We start from the raw sequence: 19,779 nt of genomic DNA, 5'->3' as shown, positions 1-19,779 counted from the left end.
CAAATGAATAAGATAATATCAGGTAAGGATCATGGTGAATGGAATGAGCTCACAGGGAGGGACTGGGAATCTAGTTTAAAGAGGGTGGTCAGGGCTAGGCTTCTAGGAGGAAGTGGTGTTTGTGTGATCCCTGACTGATAGGAAGACGAACTGGAGCACTGTAAGCGAAGTGAGCCGCACGTGCAAAGGCCCTGGGGCTGAATGAGGGTAGCATCCTCCAGGAGCCAGAGGCCAGTGGGCTGCAGCAAGGAACTCACTGGGAAAGGAGGTTAGAGGGGTTAGTAGAAGCCAGATCCTGAAAGGCCTAGTGTATGCACCACGGAAATGAGAGAGAAGGGAGGAGGGTGCCCCATAACAGAGGGACCACTTGGAGCCAATTCCTGGAAGCAAGGAAATGCCTGGCCCAGGCCTGCCTGGGGCACCGGAAGTCACCCTCCCCTCCCCCTGTGCTGGTGTGAACCGTAGAACAGACCAGAGGAGTGAGTGGGTTGGGGCCAAGGTGACTTCCACCAGGGAACCAGTTTTGGCTCATGACCACAGGTTTCCCCAGGCTGATTCAGCAAGATTCTGTGTGGTCGAAGTTCAGCCCCCACAAAGAGCAAAGCAACAGAGCTGCAAGCTGCCTCCCACCCCAGAGGACCTCCCCAGGAATCTCTCCTCACTAGCTTTGAGAAGCGTTAAGCTTCAGGAAGCTTCTCAAAAATGCTTGCATCGCGGATCCAGTCACCAACTACTGTGGGACTTTTGCCAAGTTACTTCACCCCCCCCCCCCGGCCCCGCCAAGCCTCATTAGACCACTTTTTTGTTGGTTTGATCCATCATAAATCAAAAGCGTGATATAGGGTCCATCCTGTGCCTACATTACCACATTGATTCTCCACAATAAGGGAAGGACTTGGGTTATGATCATTGAGAGAGAGAGAGGCTCAGAGGAAGGAAGCAACTTGCCCAAGTTGGGAGTTAAATCCAGATCTGTCAGATTCCAGAAACGGGGGACGATGCAGAGCCTGATCCTAGGATCCTCTTCTGGCACCCAGAAGCAAATGTCTGGCACCCAGTGGTCACGAAGCAGACAGAGGTTATCAGGATGGTCATTAGCCTCAGGATGGTGTGGGGCCACCTCTCCCACCTCTCAGTTTCCTTGGCTGCAAAATGGGGACTTAGAATTCTCCGCTTAGAATTCTCTCTTCACTGGCTTTGTGAGGCAACCGAGATATAAAGTGTTTGGTGGCCCCTCAAAAAGTTGGACGTAGAGTTACCCTATGACTCAGAAAGTCCACTCCTAGGCATACACCCCAAATAATTGAAAACGGTACTCAGGGGGCACCTGGGTGGCTCAGTCGGTTCAGCGTCCAACTCTTGATTGCGGCTCAGGGCATGATCTCACCCTTGGTGAGTTCGAGCCCCGCATCGGGCCCCACACTGACAATGAGGAGACTGCTTAGGATTCTTTCTCTCTCCCTCTTTCTCTGCCCCTCCCCCACCCCACTCACGTTCTCTCTCTCTGTCTCTGTCTCTCAAAGTAAATAAATACACTTAAAAAAGAAAACAGTATTCAAACTAGTACATGTACACGCCTTTGTAAGCACCGCTTACAAAGCCAAATGTGGAAACACCCCAAATGTCCATGAAATTATGAATGGGTAGACAAAATGTCATATATACACACAACGGGATGTTACTCAGCTATAGAAAGGAACAAAACCCTGACACGCTACAATGTGGACAAACTTCAAAAGCCTTATGCTGACTGAAGGAAGCCAGTCACAACGGGCCACACAGTGTATGATCCCATTTATGAGAAGGGAATTCTTAGAGACAAACAGCAGAGTAGTGGTGGCCAGGGGCGGAGGGGAGGGGTGGGGGGCCGGGAGTGATTACTTAATCAGTATGGAGTTTCCGTCTGGGGTGATGGAAGTGTTCTGGAACTAGACAGAGGTGATGGTTGCACAACCCTGGAGAGGGACTGAATACCACTGAACTATCTACTCTCTTTAAAATGATTAATTTTATGTTCCATGAATTTCACCTCAACAATCAGTAAATAGCCAATAAGTAAATGGTGGGCAGTGATTTCACATATGATTTTATATCACTGATTCCTGTGCTAAGGCCAGGAGGTCGACACACTATTGTTGTCATTTTACAGATGGAGAAATCAAGGCATGGAGAGGGGAGGTGCCCCACTCAGGGAGTGGGGAAGACTGAATTGGACAGGGGGTCTCCCTGACCCCAAGGAGGTTCTACTCCTCTGCCTGGGAGCCATAGGTGACAGGCACCCACGCTGAGTTTACCACCCTTGGGCACAGGTGACTCAGTGAAAAGGCAGGCGGCACAACCGAGGATACTGGCCAGCTTGACCTGGTTCTTTTCCCCTGGCCCAGGAGAAACCAGCAAGGGAGACGGAGGGCTATAAGGGCTATCCTTCATTCAGACAGAAAACCTGTTACTGTCACCGCTCTGTGCCCAGTCCTGTGTGAATGCCCTGAGAAGACTCAGTCCTGGAGCCAGCACTCAAGAAGCTCCCAGTTCTAGAGAGTGTAAAGCTGGACACAGACACTCCCAACCTCTCAGTGTCAGGGCTGAGACAGAGGAAGGAGCCCGGAGCTAGGAAAGCCAAGAGGAGAAAGCTGGAGGACAAAGGAAGTCCTCATGGTAACGGAGATATTGGAGCTAGGTTTTGAAGAATGTAGAGGAGTCAAATGAAAGAAATATAAGCCCTGGGGAGGAGAAATTGGTAATATCTGGCAAAATTATATATGCATTTCTCCACTTAGAGGAATATATCCCAACGATTCCCTTGCAAAACTAAGAAAAGGTGAATGAGCGGGGCTTTTCATAACAGCACGACTTAAAATATCAGAAGACTGGAAATAGCCCATAAGTCCATCAAGAGGGAATGACTGAATAAACCAAGGCACGGCCACAGGATGGAGTCCTGTGCAGCTGTGAAAAGGAATGAGGAGTGTCCATGTATACTGGCATGGAGACATCTCCAGAAACAACAGTGTTAAGAGGGAAAACAGCTAGGTGTGTGTGTGTGTGTGTGTGTGTGTGTGTGTGTGTGTGTGTGTGTGTACACTGGTGTTTTACAAATGGAACAATAGACCATGAAAAAATTATAAATGGTTACCTGAGGAGGGGGGAAAGAACATGATGGAAGGTCCACGAATAGAAGCTGGATGTTTTTCTTTATACCTTGTTCTGCAGATTTGACTTTAGAACCATGTAAATATCTTAAATAATACTAGGGGGCACCTGGGTGGCTCAGTCGGTTGAGCGGCCGACTTCGGCTCAGGTCATGATCTCACGGTTCATGAGTTCAGGCCACGCGTCGGGCTCTGGGCTGACAGCTCAGAGCCTGGAGCCTGCTTCCGATTCTGTGTCTCCCCCTCTCTCTGCCCATCCCCTGCTCACACTCTGTGTCTCTCTGTCTCTAAATAATAAATACATGTTTAAAAATTTTTTAATTAATTAATTAATTAATTAAATAACATTAGACTTAAGAGGTGCCTGAGCAGCTCAGTGGGTTAAGCGTCTGACTCTTGAGCTCAGGTCATGATCTCACAATTTGTGGGATCAAGCCCCACATCAGGCTCTGCATTGTCGGTGGAGCCTGTTTGGGATTCTCTTTCCCTCTCTCTGCCCCTCCCCTGCTCACGTATGCTCTCTCTCTCAACATAAATAAATAAACTTTTTTTAAAACAATGGTTAAAATGATAACATTTCTATTATGTAGATTTTACCACAATAAAAAAAGCAATGTGGCATTACCTCATGTGTATGACCCAGTTGCTCTAATCGAATTTGTTGTAATACAGTGTTTCAGAGACATTTTTAAATGGAAGGGTGCAATAGTGAGATAAATTTTTCAATAATCTAACAGATTAATAGTAATAATTACAACAATACGAATCCTGTTATTTGAGATACTTTCTAACTGCATAATCTTATCATGAGGTGTTGTTTTTATTGCTGTGGCTGTTTTAAATTAAAAATTTCTGGGGGCGCCTGGGTGGCGCAGTCGGTTAAGCGTCCGACTTCGGCTAGGTCACGAGCTCGCGGTCCGTGAGTTCGAGCCCCACGTCAGGCTCTGGGCTGATGGCTCAGAGCCTGGAGCCTGTTTCCGATTCTGTGTCTCCCTCTCTCTCTGCCCCTCCCCCGTTCATGCTCTGTCTCTCTCTGTCCCAAAAATAAATAAAACACGTTGAAAAAAAAAATTAAAAAAAAAATTTTTTCTGCCCTCGGGGCACCTGGGTGGCTCAGTTGGTTAAGCATCAACTTCAGCTCAGGCCATGATCTCACCGTTTGTGAGTTCGAGCCCCTCAACGGGCTGGCTGCTGTCAGCACAGAGGCTGCTTCGGATCCTCTGTCCCCCTCTCTCTCTGCCCCTCCCCTGCTCATGTGCACACAGGTACTCTCTCTCTCCCCCTCTCTCTCTCTCTCTCTCTCTCTGAAAAATAAATGAAACATTAAGAAAAAAAAAAACTTTCTGCCCTCAAAAGAAAAATTCCCTAAGAATCAAAAGTTTCAGGTTAGTGGCACAAATGTACACAAACTATTTCAAGTGACACTACAGCACAGTAATTTGATAGCACACCCACAGTGGGATATGCCCACAGGACAAAAAGAACCAGACAGAGAAGGTCTTAGACTGGTTTTCAAAAATCATATTGTTTCTGGAACTGTTGGTGTGTTATTCTAAGATTGATGTGTGTGATTGTGGAATGAAGCAAACTAAGAATTTGGATTTGCAGTGTGGGGGAAAAAATACATGTATAAGATTGATCAGTTTAAGTAAGAGCCATGTAATTTGAATTGGAATTGGAGGTTTCAACATAAATTCATGATGAATCTTATTTAAAAAATGGTAGGGGGACTCCTGGGTGGCTCAGTTGGTTGAGTGTTCAACTTCAGCTCAGGTCATGATCTCACGGTTCATGAGTTTGAGCCCCACATCAGGCTCCGTGCTGACAGTGCAGAGCCTGCTTGGGATTCTCTCTCTCTCTCTCTCTCTCTCTCTCTCTCTCTCTCCCTTCCCCACTCATGCTCTCTCACTCTCAAAATAAATAAAAATGTTTTAAAAAGACAATTTTAAAAAGTGGTAAGGGATTTCCTATTTTTGTCCAACAAAAAGTCCTAGAAACAACTAGCCCAGCAGCCATGAGCACCCCCATCACCTCGACTGCAATCTCTAAATACCACTTTCCAATCAGAGGAACAAGGGCTCTTTGGGAAAATGGTTGATTCCCAGGCCTGTGGCAGGAAATCTACAAGATGTTTCTGGACTATCTTGCTACCTCATAAAGCAAGAAAGAGGCCTGTCAAAAGAACTTGGGAGTCAAAATGAAGAGGCTCCCACCGGCCAAAGAGGGGATAATAACTTGGTTATCAGTAATGATTAAAAAAACCCAATATATTGGCACATTTCAATAGTTTAAATCCACAAATTTGTAAAAATATGAGAGGAGTGGGAAATCTCATTTACCTTTGGATGATGATAAGGAGACCAGTAATTACTTTGAAACCCAGAGAAAGCAAGATATCAAGCACTGATCTGGTCTTTCCATGTGAATTGTACCACTGGGTAACCATATGGTAGATGAGAGGACATTTCTCTTTCCAGATGTATTCCAGCTAATAAATGAAGAAGGAGTAAGTCATCCCAATGTCACTCTGTTGTAGCTGCTAACGAATTAATGGGTCTAGGCAATGATCACCAAAGGCAGAGGACATCACAGAAGAGAGACAGAGGGTGGCAGTTATGGAAGAAATACGATAGCTCATGAGTTGACACGTGTCAGCTGGATGATGGGTACATAAGGGGAATCATGATGTAATCGTCTCTACTTCTGAAATTTTCTGTTTAGAAAATAATGTTTAAAGCCCTTTGCCCCATGTCATCCTCTCAAAGCAGGGAGGACAGCTAGGACCTGGAGGTGCTCCTAGGATGTACCAACATCTGGCCCCGGTTACCCCACACTCATTCTCGGCCTCTAGCATACCGCCGAGGGCTGAGCTCAAGATGTCGCTATAACATCCCATGTCCTCAGTTACAAAACTCCCTCCTCTCCAGTTCCAGGACCAGGTGTTGAGAGATTAAATCTCACCTCTAGTCTCCTAGAAAGATGCAACTAGAGTGACTTCTGCCGGCCAGGGACTGTGGAATCGCCCTGCCTGGAAGCCGAGAGGTCTCTGGCTCACACCACAACTTGCTGCTTCTCTTTGGCAAATTGGGTCTGACCAATTCTGGGGCTAGCCTGCCTGGCTTCAGTGACTTGGCTGTGGTTCCAGGCTGGCTGAAGGCCCAGCCCTAAGGCCCAGCTGGCTGCTGGGGACGGAGGGGGGAAGGTCAGCAGGGAAGCCTTGGCTTGGACAAGTGCCCCAGATGCAAAAATAAGACATGGCTTGGAGTCCAGACTCATACAGGAAGCAGGACTCCGGCCATAACAGACGATGCTGTGGGCTCAGCCTCTGCTGGGGAAGCTGGGGCCGGTGGGTGGGTGGGCAGAAACAACTCTACTCACTGAATGCTTTCCACATGCAAGCATGGCCCTATGCACTTGGGGCCGCCTCATTTAACTCTCACACCAACGTTATGAGGTTGGTACTATTCTCCCATTTCAGAGATAGACAAAACGAGGGCTAGAGAGTAAGCCACTTTGCTTCAGCTAGTAGGCAGCAGAGTGAGCATTTGAACCTGGGTTGTTGAAAGTTCACAGGGGCGCCTGGGTGGTGCAGTCACTTAAGCACCGACTTCAGCTCAGGTTGTGATCTCATGGTTTGTGAGTTCGAGCCCCACATCGGGCTCGCTGCTGAGAGCAAGTCAGTGCAGAGCCCACTTCAGATCCTCTGTCCCCTTTTCTCTGCCCCTCCCTCACTTGCGCCCTTCCAATAAATAAATAGTTTTTAAAAATCTTTAAAAAAAAGTTCACATGTATCTGAGGGAAACGAAATCACCATCGAAGAGACATCGGCACCCTCATCATAATCATTGCAGTATTATTCACAATGGCCAAGACGTGGAGACAACCTAAGAATCCCTCAGTGAATGAACAGATGAGGTGACGTCTATATACAATGGAGTATTATTCATTCATAAAAGAAGAAGAAGGAGAAGGAGGAGAAGGAGAAGGAGGAGAAGGAGAAGAAGAAGAAGGAGGAGGAGGAGGAGGAGGAGGAGGAGGAGAAGGAGAAGGAGAAGGAGGAGAAGGAGAAGGAGGAGAAGGAGGAGGAGGAGGAGAAGGAGGAGGAGGAGAAGGAGGAAGAGGAGGAAGAGAAGGAGAAGGAGAAGGAGGAGAAGAAGGAGAAGGAGAAGGAGGAGAAGGAGAAGGAGAAGAAGGAGGAGGAGGAAGAGGAGGAGGAGGAGAAGGGGTGACTGGGTGGCTCTGTCAGTTGAGCGTCCGACTTCTGCTCAGGTCATGATGTCACAGTTCGTGAGTTTGAGCCCCACACTGGGCTCTCTGCTGTCAGCATGGAGCCTGCTTTGACTCCTGTGTCTCCTTCTTTCTCTGCCCCTCCCCGCCTCTCAAAAATAAATAAATAAATATATATATATATATATATATATATATATATATATATATATATAAAGGAAACCCGGAAACACCATGAGTGGAAGTTAAGGGCATTATGCAAGGGAAATAGGCCACAGACAAAGACAAATACTGTGTGGTCTCACTTGTAGGTGGAATCTATGAAACAAATAAAATGAACGCAGAGAAGGAGAAGGAGCCTGGCAGTTGCCAGGAGTTGAGGATGGGGAAAATGGGGAGACACTGGTCAAAGGGTACAAACTTCTAGTCTTAAGACAAATAAGGTCTGAGGATCTAAAGGACAGCAATGGTGACTCTAGTTAGTAGCACTCTATTGTACAACTGAAAGTTTCTAAGAACGAAGATCTTAAAAGTTCTCACCCCCCCCCAACACACACACAAAAAGATAACTACGTGAGGTGATGGGATGTGTTAACTAGCCTTATTGTGGTAAACATTTTGCAACATACCTATATCAAAACACCATGTTGCACACCTAAATCTTACACAATGTTGTATGTCGATTATACCTCAATAAAGCTGGGGGGAGGGGGAAACGAACTAGTCAGTATTTTGGTTTTGTAGCCCAGATGGTCTCTGCCGCTATGATTCAACTCTGCCCATAGAGCGTGAAAACGGTCAGAGACAGTATGTAAATGAATGGGGAAGGATGTCATCCAGTAACTTCTCTACATAAATGTGTTTATTTATTAACATAAACAAATCGTGGCACATCCATATGACAGAATATTATTCGGCCTTAAAAAAAAAGGAATGATGTGTGATAAAATGCACGGATTCATGCCACAACACAGATGAACCTCAAAAACATTATCCTGAGTAAAAAACAAGAACAAAACAAAAGAAACAAACAACAACAACAACAACAACAAAACAGCCAGACACAAAAAAGTCACATAGTGTCTGATCCCATGTGTGTGAAACATCCAGAACAGGCAACACACAGAAACAGAAAACAGGTCAGTGGTTCCCAGAGGCTGGAGGATAATGAGTGTGACTGCTCTGGGTGCAGGGTTTTTACTTCAGGGAGCTGGAGATGTTCTGGAACAGACAGAGATGATGGTTGCACAATATTATGAAGTACTAAATGCCACTGAATTACACATTTTTTTAAGTTTATTTACTTTGAGAGAGAGACAGAGAGAGAGACAGAGAGAGAGAGGGCACGAGCAGGGAAGGGGCAAGAGAGGAAGAATCCCAAGCAGGCTCTGCACTGTCAGAGAGCCCATTGCAGGGCTCGAACTCACGAACCGCAAGATCCTGACCTAAGCCAAGATCAAGAGTCTGACGAAAACCGACTGAGCCACCCAAGGCGCCCCTGAACAATACACTTTCAAACAGTTCATTTTATACGAGGTGACTTTCTTCTTGAAAAAAAAAAAAAAAACCCCAAGAGCAAATCAAAACAAAACAAAACAACAACAACAAAAAAAACACATCACCTACAAAACAGCTAGTCCACAGGCTATAGTTTCCTAACTCCTGCTTTCTCTTAACAAAACTCAGAGCTGAATAAAAAACCACAGGCATATAAAATCTTAGCTTCAAACCCCACACACAGCAGTTATTATTATTATTATTATTATTATTATTATTATTAACCAGGGTCTTCATGACTATTCTGCCACCAAAATGAACATTCTTAACCCTGATGTTGGCCCAGGCCCAGTCTTGCCCCGAGCTCCTCTCCCTCTAGCCTCTGGCCATGATCCCACCCTTCACTTCATGAGACTACTGGTCTGTCTGCGGCCTGGATGGGCCTTCACCTACCCTGGCAGGCAGTCCTCATGAGGTGTAAGGGAAGCAGGGGTGGGGAGTGGTGATTCGTCCCTCCCAGGCCCAGCCCAGGCCAGGTGCTTTGGTGCGTGGGTGCCTGCATGTGTGTGTGTGTGTGTGTGTGTGTGTGTGTGTGTGTGTGTGCCCGTATTTCAAAGCCCCATCCCAAACTGACCCCACATCCTCAGTCAGGCCTTTTGTGCACTCAGCAATCCCGCCCTGCCACCCACCTGGCCCATGGCCTGTGCTGGGCACTTCTGGGCACCCTAAGAGGACTCAGCCTCTCCTAGTGGGGGGAGGAGGAACCGGATAGAGAAACTCGTGGCCCTATATGGATGAGTCTGAGTCAAAGGGAGGAACCCCAGGCTAGGGAGCCAGGATGGGGAAGGAGGGGGAGGCAGGGGTAAATCAGGGAGGCTCCCTGGAGGAAGGGTCCTACCCCAGGACACAAACCCCAGACGCACTCTGAGGGAAATATTGGTCGGCCATGGCATACTCCGCTCCCCAGGTCCCTGCCACCAATTCCAAGCTTCAAAAGGAGATCAAGGCTATCTGACTGGCTGGCCCATGAACTCCTGGGTGTGAAGTCACTTTACAGCAACTCTGCAAACACTTCCCCAGTATGAACTACTCTGACCCTGACCCTGACCCAGCCACAGGAGAGTGGAAACGTGTTTTGCGCTTGGAGCCCTCCCCAGGTTCCAGCTACATGACCTTGAGCAAGTCTCTGAGCTCATGTCCTGCTGGGTAAAACGTGCGTAAATGGATGGTGAGATACGACCGGCAAGGGTCCCCCATGACTGCAATCGATGGGAGGCTCAGAGGGACGAACCCAAGGTCAAGGGCATTTCCAGACCAGGTGGACACAAGGTGGGGATCTCCTCGGCCACCCCTCAACATTCTGAAGGCTTCCCCCTGACGGACACATGGGGCGCCTGGGTGGCTCAGTCAGTCAAGCAGCCAACTTCAGCTCAGGTCATGATCTCCTGGTTCATGAGTTTGAGCCCCATATCAGGCTCCACTCTGACAGCGTGGAGCCTGCTTGGGATCCCCTGTCTCTCTCTTTCTCTCTCTCTGCCCCTGCCCCACTCATGCTTTCTCTCCATCTCAAAAAGTAAATAAACAAACTTAAGAAAAAAAAAGCTGGTATTATGTTTATCATAGACTTTTTGCATTCATTTTTGTCTTTTAAAATATTGCATTAAGGGGCACCTTGCGTGGCTCAGTAGGTTAAATGTCCTACTCTTGATCTCAGCTCAAGTCTCTTTTTTTTCTTTTTCAGCTCAAGTCTTAATCTCAGGGTCACGAGAAGCTCATGTTGGGCTTCGCACTGGGCATGAAAAAATAAAAATAAAAATAAAATATTTCAGGGGTACCCGGGTGGCTCAGTCGGTTAAGCATCCAACTCCTGATTTCGGCTCAGGTCATGATCTCACGGTTGGTGAGCAGCGACCCCCGCATCAGGCTCACTGCTATCAGCACAGAAACTACTTAGGATCCTCTGTCCCCCCGGCTCTCTGCCCGTCTCCCGCTCGCACTCTCCCTCAAAAATAAATAAAACATGACAAAATAATAATAAAAATAAATTAAAAAATAAATAAATGGGGCGCCTGGTGGCTCAGTCTGTTAAGTGTCCAACTTCGGCTCAGGTCATGATCTCGTGATTCATGAGTTTGAGCCCCACATCGGGCTCTGTGCTGATAGCTCAGAACCTACTTCAGATTCTGTGTCTCCCTCTCACTCTGTCCCTCCCTTGCTCTGTCTCTCTCCCTTTCTCAAAAATAAATAAATATTTTAAAACCTTAATTTAAAAAATAATAAAATAAAATATTGCGTTAAAATATTAACTTGATCTCAGATTTTCAGCAACACCTTTGAATTTTGCACCCTAGGTGAATGCCTCACTCTCCTCATCAGTCCTCCCACCAGATGGACCCACAGTCCAAATCCTACACATGGTTCTACCAGGCAGAGCCCCCTTATCCCCAAATCCTTCGAAACTGGGACTCAAAGGCAGAGATTTGCTTGGAATCTCTTGGAGAGGGGCCTCCATTAACTCCCCTCCCTAGCACCCTACTCCCTGAGCCCCCATGTGTGATGCTGGGTGCCCAAAGAGAGGACACTGTATCTGCCAAAGCCCCTCAACCCACCGCCCCTCCTCCCCTTACCCCCTCCTGGGGAATCCCAGGCCTGGCTCAGCCTGGGCATTCCCAGGCCCGCCCAGGGCCTGCCCCATGCTGAGTCCCCAACCTGGTGGGTCCCCTGGAAACTCCCCAGGTTGGTTTCATAGTGGGAGGCCAACAGTGAAGCAGCCCCAACCACTTGGAGCCCATCCCACCTGAAACTGGAATAAAGGGGAGGCGGGTTCATTTCTGCAGGACTCAGCCACAGCACCGCACCAGGAAAGAGGAGGGCCCCTCTCTGTCAACCCAGGCGAGCCCAGAAGCCAGCTCCTGGGACAAAGCCAGGGTCCTGAATGCTCTGGCCCAATCCCTGCTCTCAGCTGCCTCTGATTGCTTGGGATCAGGACTTGGAACTGGATAAGAGGTGACACCTCCTGATCCCATGGGCTCAGCGCAAGCCTCGGCAAAAACAATCCCCAGCCCCTGTGCCCATCTTCTGCCTGAACCTGAGGTGCTGGCAGCGAAGAAGACAGGAGGCCTTATCAACCCTGGGTTTTTCCTACTCTCCCTTCCCCCAGCACAGCCGGTCTTACCAGTTGGGCAGACACCTGAGAGTCCCCTCCGGTGGCCAGCTGCAGCTCCAGAACAATAATTATAGGAAGGGGTTAGGGTTTGCTGGACTGGCCTCAGTCTGCCTCTCTTGGGAATGGGAAGTTTGTTGGAGTCTAAACTACTTGGCCTCCGGGCCCCTCCTGGGATGGGCCTGGCTTGCTGACCCTGGACCTCAGCCTGGGAGGGACAGGATAGGATGGGGGAGTCCCTGAAACCAGACAACCTTGACCCAGGGCACTCTGTCCCCATGCTCCTGCTACCTCCCACCCACAGCTCTGCAAGGGGCAGCTGTGTCATTCACCACTGGACTTTGACAGTAGCCAAAGGCACCAATCAATTCTCTCTTCCAGTTCTGCCAGCGTCTCCGCTGAGGTCAACTGGATATGTTCCTCAGAAGCTGGAACCCCACAATGGTGGCCCAGGGTGTCCTCTGGGTCCTGTTTGGATTGCTGCTGCGGCCGGAGCCCGGGACAGGTGGGTCAGAAGGCAGAGACCTGGGGCTGGGACTCGATTCTGCAAAAGTGTATTGTGCCCTCTCTGTGTTCAGCCCTGTACAGGGTGAGGCTGGAGACCCCAGGAGGCCCCAGTCTCAAGGAACCTCCAGTCTCCAGATGCTGCCAGCCCCAAAGGGTCAGGACTCAGGAGCTGGGGGAAGGACTTGGAGCCAGAAGAGCAAAAATCAGGAAAGTTTCCTGGAGGAGGGGACATAGATTTAAGATAAGAAGAAGGAAAAAAAAAAATCACTTGGTGGGGAAGCAGGAACGGGTGTTTTAGGCAAAAAGAAGAGACTGTCTGGAGAAGAACCTGGATTCTAGAAAGAGTGTAGGGATTAAAACTTCCTGGGTTCACATCCTGCCTCTGTCACTTCCTAGCTGTGTGATTCTAGGCAGACGATTTAGCCTCTCTGTGCTCACAGGGTCATTGTGAAGATTAAATGGGTTAGGTCACCTAGAATGGTGCCTGGCACATAGTAAATGTTTAATGAACATTAGCTGTCATTCAACATCCCATTCAGCTCGAGCCCAGCATTCCTCAGTTCCGGGGTCAGGCACTTGACACTTCCTTCACAGGGCACAGGCCCACTCTCCCCTCCCTGGCCATCCTTAGAGACACCTATCCCTCTAAAATCCCCCAAACTCCAAGCCATTAAAACCTCCATTTGGGGGCACCTCGTTGGCTCAGTCGGTTAAGCGTCTGGCTTCGGCTCAGGTCGTGATCTCACGGTTCGTGGGTTCGAGCCCCACGTCAGGCTCTGTGCTGACAGCTCAGAGCCTGGAGCCTGCTTCGGATTCTGTGTCTCCCTCTCTCTCTGCCCCTCACCTGCTCTCTCTCTCTCTCTCTCTCTCTCTCTCTCAGAAATAAAAAATAAAACATTAAAAATTAAAAGAAAAGAAAAATTCCATTTTCCCCTCAAAGCATCTGGGAGCTCTGCCCATTTTTGTCCATCCCACTGACACTACCCTGGCTTTCGCTACCTTCATCACTTACCTCCACACTGTCTCCCCTCTCCCTTCTCTAGCCTCCCCCAAATCCATTCTCCACATGGTAGCCAAAGGAGCAGCCTTAGAATACCAACCAGGCCCTGTCTCTCTCCTGCTCATGAACATGAACATGAACTTCTACTCATGAACATGGCTCCCCAGTGCTCACTGATCATCTAAGCTCCTTAACTGGCTATCTGTGCCTCAATTTCCTCATCTACACAAGGATGGTGTTGGGGGTCACAGGGTTGTCCAGTGAAGAGCTGGGGGCATTGAGAAAATGTGAAAGCAGCAGGGGGAGGAACAGGGGAGGTGCTGGGCCACTGGGCTAATGTTGTCTGTCCTCCTGCAGCAACCCTGCCCCTGCTCATGGACTCTGTCATCCAGGCCCTGGCTGAGCTCGAGCAGAAGGTACCAGCCACCAAGGCCAGGCACACTGCTTCTGCATGGCTGCTGTTAGCCCAGGAGTCGGGTCCCCGCGATCTTGTCCATCACTTCCTGCTGGAGGGGCGGAATCTCAAGGCCACCAGGCTGGATCCCCACCAACTGAGCCCAGAGCTTCGAGGTCTAACCAAGGACGTGGTCCAACATGGTGTTCGGGCCGGGCAGGAATATGGAGTTGTGCTGGCACCCGATGGCTCAACGGTGGCAGTGGAGCCTCTTCTGGCGGGGCTGGAGGCAGGGCTGCAGGGGTACAGGGTTGTAAACCTGCCCTTGGACAGCACGGCCAGCCCTCTGGATGCTGGAGCCACCTTTGCAGACACTGAAGCCACGGTTCCCGATGTAAGAACCACATCTCCAGGGTTCAGGGATGCCCTTCCAGATGTCATCTCTGCAGATGTCGGAGCCATGTATTCAAATGTGAGAGCCGCAGATCTAGATGTCAAACCCACCTCTCCAGGTGTTAGACCTGGCTCTCCAGATGTCCCCGTCACCTCTCCGGATGTCCAAGCTCCCTCGCCAGGTACCAAAGTCAAGTCCCCGACCACGGTGGACAGCCTCCTGGTGGTCACCCTGGCCAGAGACCTGGGTCTGGCCTTCCTCCAGGGCCCTCAGACCTGGAGTCATTCAGGCCTGGGAACCGACGGTTGCTGGGACCAGCTATCTGCCCCCCGGACCTTCACACTCTTAGACTCCAAGGCATCGCCAGTCACCATGGCCTTCCTCAACGGTGCCCTGGACGGGGCCCTCCTAGGAGATTATCTAAGCCGAACTCCTGAGCCCCGGCTACCTCTCAGCCACCTACTGAGCCAATACTATGGTGCTGGGGTGGCTGGAAATCCAGGACTTTGCAGCAACCTCCGACGGCAGAACGGAGCTGCTCTGACTTCAGCCCCTACATTGACCCAGCAGGTGTGGGGGGCCCTCATCCTGCTACAGAAGCTGGAGCCAAAACACCCTCAACTGCAGGGCATGAGCCAAGAACAGCTGGCACAGGTAGCAACCAACGCTACCAAGGAATTCACTGAGGCCTTCCTGGGTGAGAACAGCCCCCATCCCCTGTGATTCCCTGCCCCCCCTCCCCCCCCCCCCCCATCTCACAGATGCTACACTCTTAGCCTCATGTGGCCAGGGGGATCTAATTTAACTAAATTTAACAGCCCCTAGGCTTGGGGGATTCCAGAGGGAGAAATAAGGGTCCAGGCAGAATGGGGGGGGGGTGGTGTGGGCAGGGCCGCATAGGTAAAGAAAGGCTAGATTTGGGTCTTAAAGGCTGAGTAAAAGTTCATCCGACCAATGGGACGCCTGGGTGGCTCAGTCGGTTGGGCGGCCGACTTCGGCTCAGGTCATGATCTCGCGGTCTGTGGGTTAGAGCCCCGCGTCGGGCTCTGTGCTGACAGCTCAGAACCTGGAGCCTGTTTCAGATTCTGTGTCTTCCTCTTTCTCTGACCCTCCCCTGTTCATGCTCTGTCTCTCCCTGTCTCAAAAAGAAATAAATGTTAAAAAAAAAAAAAAGTTCATCCTACCAAAAAAAAAAAAAAAAAAAGGCGGGGGACAGGTAGAGAGAGGGCATTCTAGGAGGTGGGCTCAGCACATGCAAAGGCACAGAGGTTCAAATGGAAGTTCAGCCAGTTACTCCTGTGCATCTTTAGGGAAGTTGCTTCACTTCTCTGAACCTCTCCTTCTTCAGTGAAAATCATTGCTTCCTCTTGGATGTTCTGGGTGATTTAAGAAAGATGAAGCGTGTAAAGTAAGTAGCTTTACACAATTAGAGGGCAATAAACGGGGGCTGAGATCCCCCTCTTCTCAGCGTAGCTGACCCTCTCTAGAAATCAGAGCAGAGCCAGCTGGAGAGTGCTGAGTCCTGGACTGTAGCGGGCCTTAAAACAAGAGCTTAAATTCTTGGGGTTTATCCTCAAGGTGATGGGAGTCATAGCAGATATTCCAACAGGACTGCGACGCTGTCAAATTTGGTTAAGTTAGATCCCCATGGCGGCCGGGGGAAATGTCCTCAGATCTGGAGGGAGGCTGGAGGACTGGTCCACACGTGCGCTTTACCGAGGATGCGGGCGGCAGGCAGAGAAACGCTGGCTGACCCCAGCCCTGGACTCCCTTCTCCGCAGGGTGCCCGGCCATCCACCCCCGTTGCCGCTGGGGCGCAGCACCATATCGGGGCCTCCCGACGCCGCTGCAGCTGCCCCTCGGGTTCTTGTACGTACATCACACGTACGTGCCGGCGCCACCCTGCACGGATTTCGCGCACTGCGCCGCCGACATGCGCTCGATGCAACGCTTCCACCAAGATACTCGGGGTTGGGACGACATTGGCTACAGGTAAACCGAGCCCGGCCGAGCGCTAACCTTTCAGGGTGGAGCCTGGGGTGGGCGGAGCCTGACCCAGGGGGCGGGGTTTGGACCGGAGCCGCCAGGGCGAGAGGAGGCTTTTTGGGGGTGGGTGGAGCCAAGGTGGAGGGGCCGTGGCCTTGACTCAGGTCTGGGCCTTAACCGGGACCAGAAATACCTCAAAACGGCGGGATTCTTGGGCCTGGTGTAGGAACTAAGAAAAGAGCAGTGGAAAGAGCTGGGTCTGGGACAGGGCAGTGAGGGAATATGACCTAGGACAGAAAAGAGCTCTGGATTGGGCAGGAGCTGTACTTGAGACAATGTGGAGGGGGCTGGGTAGAAAGGGACGCGGCCAATGCTGAGGGGCAGATCCAGAAAAACGGAACCGTTTCTGCGGTGGCACGTGGGGAGAGGTGAGAGATGGACGGGGTAGAGCCAGAGCGACCGGGGAGGAGTGGGGGGGACTTGGCGTGGAGGTGGCCCTTGGTTCGGGTGCAGAATTGGGGTAGGGGGCCGGCTGAAAGGCAGGGCGTCCCTCATGCAGCCTAGTGCCTGCTTCCCCCTCCGCTCTACAGTTTCGTGGTAGGCTCAGACGGCTACGTGTATGAGGGCCGCGGCTGGCACTGGGTGGGCGCGCACACACGCGGCCACAACTCCCGCGGCTTCGGCGTGGCCTTCGTGGGCAACTACACCGCGGAGCTGCCGGCGAAGGCTGCGCTTCACATCGTGCAGGACGTGCTCCCCGGCTGCGCAGTGCGCTCTGGCCTCCTGCGGCCAGACTACCAGATGCTTGGCCACCGCCAGCTCGTGCGCACTGACTGTCCTGGGGACGCGCTCTTCGACCTGCTGCGCACCTGGCCGCGCTTCGCTGCGGTGAGTACAAGACCCCACACTACCTGAGCCTGCGGCCCAGCTTTCCGCACAAGCCCAGAGCTCACCCCTGACCCCCGTCTGCCCGCCCAACCTCAGCAGGCCCCTGACTCCTCACTGCAACCCCTATGCCCATACAGCCTCAGCCAGGCTCCTGGGCCCCTTCGCAGTCCATCTATTCTGGCAACCTAGGCCCAGACTTCAGTCCTTCTGCTTACAACAGCTCCTACTCACCGTCCCCTGCTTGCACAACGTCAGCTGAGCCCCGACCGAGCCAGCTTGTCCTTTACCCAGCCCCAACACCTCTGCCCTCCCAACCAAGGCATGGACTCCAACCCTACACAGACTTTCTGCCCAAACAACCTCAGCCTGGCCTGCATAACTTATACCCAAGTTACCTCTTCTGCCTGTACACCCTCACCCAGACTACCCAAACTTGGCCTCACCCCATCCCTTACCCAAAAGGCCCTCGGTCTACACAACACTAACTTAGCCTGTGACCCTCTACAGAAAACCCCTTTGCCTGCACAACCTCTAGCCAGCTTCTAACTGTGCTGCCATCCTCTGCCCAATCTCAGCCCTAAGGATGCTTGCTCGCCCCAGCTTCCTTGACCCCTGATGATGGCTCTTATGCTGGAGCAATCCATGTACAGCCAGCACAGCCTTGGCCTAATGATCCCACCTACCCCCTGCCCTCGATCACCTAAACACCTCTATATTCACACCTGCACAATCTCATCCTTAACCCTATTTCGTTAACCTGGCTCGCAGTCTGCATCGTACTCACCCCCTCACTTTGGGCTTCTGTCCTCTTCCCTATCCAGGGTCCCACCATGATGGGGGCAGGCTCACCTCCCCCACTCCCCAAGCCTCACACTGCCCTCTATTTTCTAGAATGTGAAACCCAGAACAGCCAGGAGGGCTTCTAGAAGATCCGGAAGGAAGCCACCTGCAATGATCCTGCCAGCCTCAGACCTCCAATAAAGAGACAGTGGAAAGAAAGCCCGTGTCTGTGCACCATCCGTGTTCGCACACATTGTTTTAATTTGCGTTTGCCTAGAAGCAGGCCAGAGACAAGAATGCCAACGCAAGTAGTTTGCTTGGGAGGTGAAGGTGATCCTAGGACATATCAGTTGGGGATGCAGGAAGAGAGGTAGGGATGGGAAGGCATCCAGGAAAGGGTGCATTATCAAGCAAGTTGGTGTTGCGGGGACACGCAGCTCAATCCCACCAGGGACCTCTGGGGGACAGTGTAAGACACGCCCCTCAGAGTTGTCCCACTCAAGAGGCAAGGGAGCTGGGTGTTGATTCTCCAGACTTCATAGTCGTTGGCTAAGGGCTAATCTTGGGGAGGTATTAATTCTCTGGCACTTTGGGGCTGCTTGTTGCGTAGAGAGGGAGAGTGGGCGCCATACATCAGAGAAAGATCTCCAGCAAAAATGCAGGCAGTTGGGAGTGGATCAGTATTCAGTGAAGTGGGAAAGACTCAGGGACACATCAGAACACGGGGAAACTCTGCGTGTGTGCACAGTGACCGGATTGAATGCAGTAAGAATGAGGTGGACATACCTAAGGTGTATACACCTCTGTGCACATGTCCAGCTCCAGGAAAAGGGTCTTTGGCCCTCATGCAAGATCCTGCACCTTGGGATGGGTTACAGAATTTGTGAGGCACAGGGCAAAATGAAAATGCAGAGCCCTCTGTCCAAAAAGCAGGAACTTCTGGGTGCCTGGGTGGCTCAGTGGGTTGGGCATCCAACTCTTGGCTTCGGCTCAGGTCATGGTCTCGCAGTTGGTGGGTTCGAGCCCCGCATCGGGCTCCGTGCTGATAGTGTGGAGACTGATTGGGATTCTCTCTCTCTCTCTCTCTCTCTCTCTCTAAGTAAATAAAAATACATTTTTTTAATTTTTTTTAACGTTTATTTATTTTTGAGACAGAGAGAGATAGAGCTGAACGGGGGAGGGTCACAGTGAGAGGGAGACAGAGAATCTGAAACAGGCTCCAGGCTCTGAGCAGTCAGCACAGAGCCCGACGCGGGGCTCGAACTCACGGACTGTGAGATCATGACCTGAGCCGAAGTCGGACGCTTAACCGACCAAGCCACCCAGGCGCCTCAAAAAACATTTGTTTTAAAGCAGGAACTTCAAGACAGTGACAGCAAAGCATTAAATGTAGTCTGAAGCCTTTCTATGAGTGGGGGTCCTGGACACCTGCCCAGGCCACGTGTCCATGAATGTGATTCTACCCACCCCATCCTGTGGATTCTGGTCACCCTTGCCTTTGCACAAACTCTTCCTTCTACCTGGCATGCCCTTCCCATGGTCAGCTCCTTATGCCTTGGGTCCCAAGTGTCACCTCTTCAGGGAGGTCCTCCTGGATTTTTTCACTTCTGCTCAGCCTCTACTCCAGTCTATTTTCCTCCAATTCCTACCCACCAGCTAGAAATGTCTGGCGTTTATATTCAGGATCTGTTTTCCTCATGGGACTGTGAGCTCCAGGAGGGCAAGAACCAAATCCATTTTGTTCCCCGTGGCTTCTCCCGCACCTAGTACATATTACATAGGCATTCAGGAAGC

At 50.8% G+C, this 19,779-nt stretch overlaps 2 protein-coding genes across 5 annotated transcripts in view; one reads left to right on the top strand and one right to left on the bottom strand.

Moving 5' to 3' along the window:
• The window catches only part of CYP4F22 (cytochrome P450 family 4 subfamily F member 22), a 52,668-nt gene extending 37,655 nt beyond the window's left edge, over positions 1-15,013 (bottom strand). For both annotated transcript variants that reach the window (XM_078443251.2, XM_078443252.2), the window contains exon 1: positions 12,049-15,013. The gene's annotated coding sequence lies outside the window, so the exon portion shown is untranslated. The remainder of the gene's footprint in view (positions 1-12,048) is intronic.
• PGLYRP2 (peptidoglycan recognition protein 2) lies at positions 11,783-18,201 on the top strand. 3 transcript variants are annotated; one of them, XM_060630489.2, is made up of 6 exons: positions 11,783-11,879; positions 12,418-12,541; positions 13,901-15,028; positions 16,113-16,323; positions 16,908-17,205; positions 18,097-18,201. In XM_060630489.2, exons 2-6 carry the CDS (start codon positions 12,451-12,453, stop codon positions 18,184-18,186), a joined length of 1,818 nt encoding a protein of 605 aa, XP_060486472.1. In that variant the 5' UTR covers positions 11,783-11,879; positions 12,418-12,450; the 3' UTR covers positions 18,187-18,201. The 3 variants fall into 3 exon arrangements, with proteins under 3 accessions (XP_060486472.1, XP_078299380.2, XP_078299381.2); XM_078443254.2 differs by having other exon boundaries at positions 18,027-18,138; XM_078443255.2 differs by lacking the exon at positions 11,783-11,879 and adding an exon at positions 11,909-12,007 and having other exon boundaries at positions 18,027-18,138.
• Positions 18,202-19,779: the final 1,578 nt, after the last annotated feature.

This window comes from Panthera onca, chromosome A2 (genome assembly GCF_046562875.1).
Source record: "Panthera onca isolate mPanOnc1 chromosome A2, mPanOnc1 haplotype 2, whole genome shotgun sequence".
Classification (NCBI taxonomy): Eukaryota; Metazoa; Chordata; class Mammalia; order Carnivora; family Felidae; genus Panthera; species Panthera onca.
The sequence above is the reverse complement of the archived record's forward strand: the minus strand, read 5'-3'. Positions and strand labels throughout refer to the sequence as shown.

Coding starts and splice junctions, on each gene's coding strand:
- PGLYRP2 (XM_078443254.2), top strand. CDS start 12,451: ATGTTCCTCAGAAGCTGGAACCCCACAATGGTGGCCCAGGGTGTCCTC. Junction 12,542..13,900: donor GCGGCCGGAGCCCGGGACAG/GTGGGTCAGAAG, acceptor GTCCTCCTGCAG/CAACCCTGCCCCTGCTCATG. Junction 15,029..16,112: donor ATTCACTGAGGCCTTCCTGG/GTGAGAACAGCC, acceptor CCTTCTCCGCAG/GGTGCCCGGCCATCCACCCC.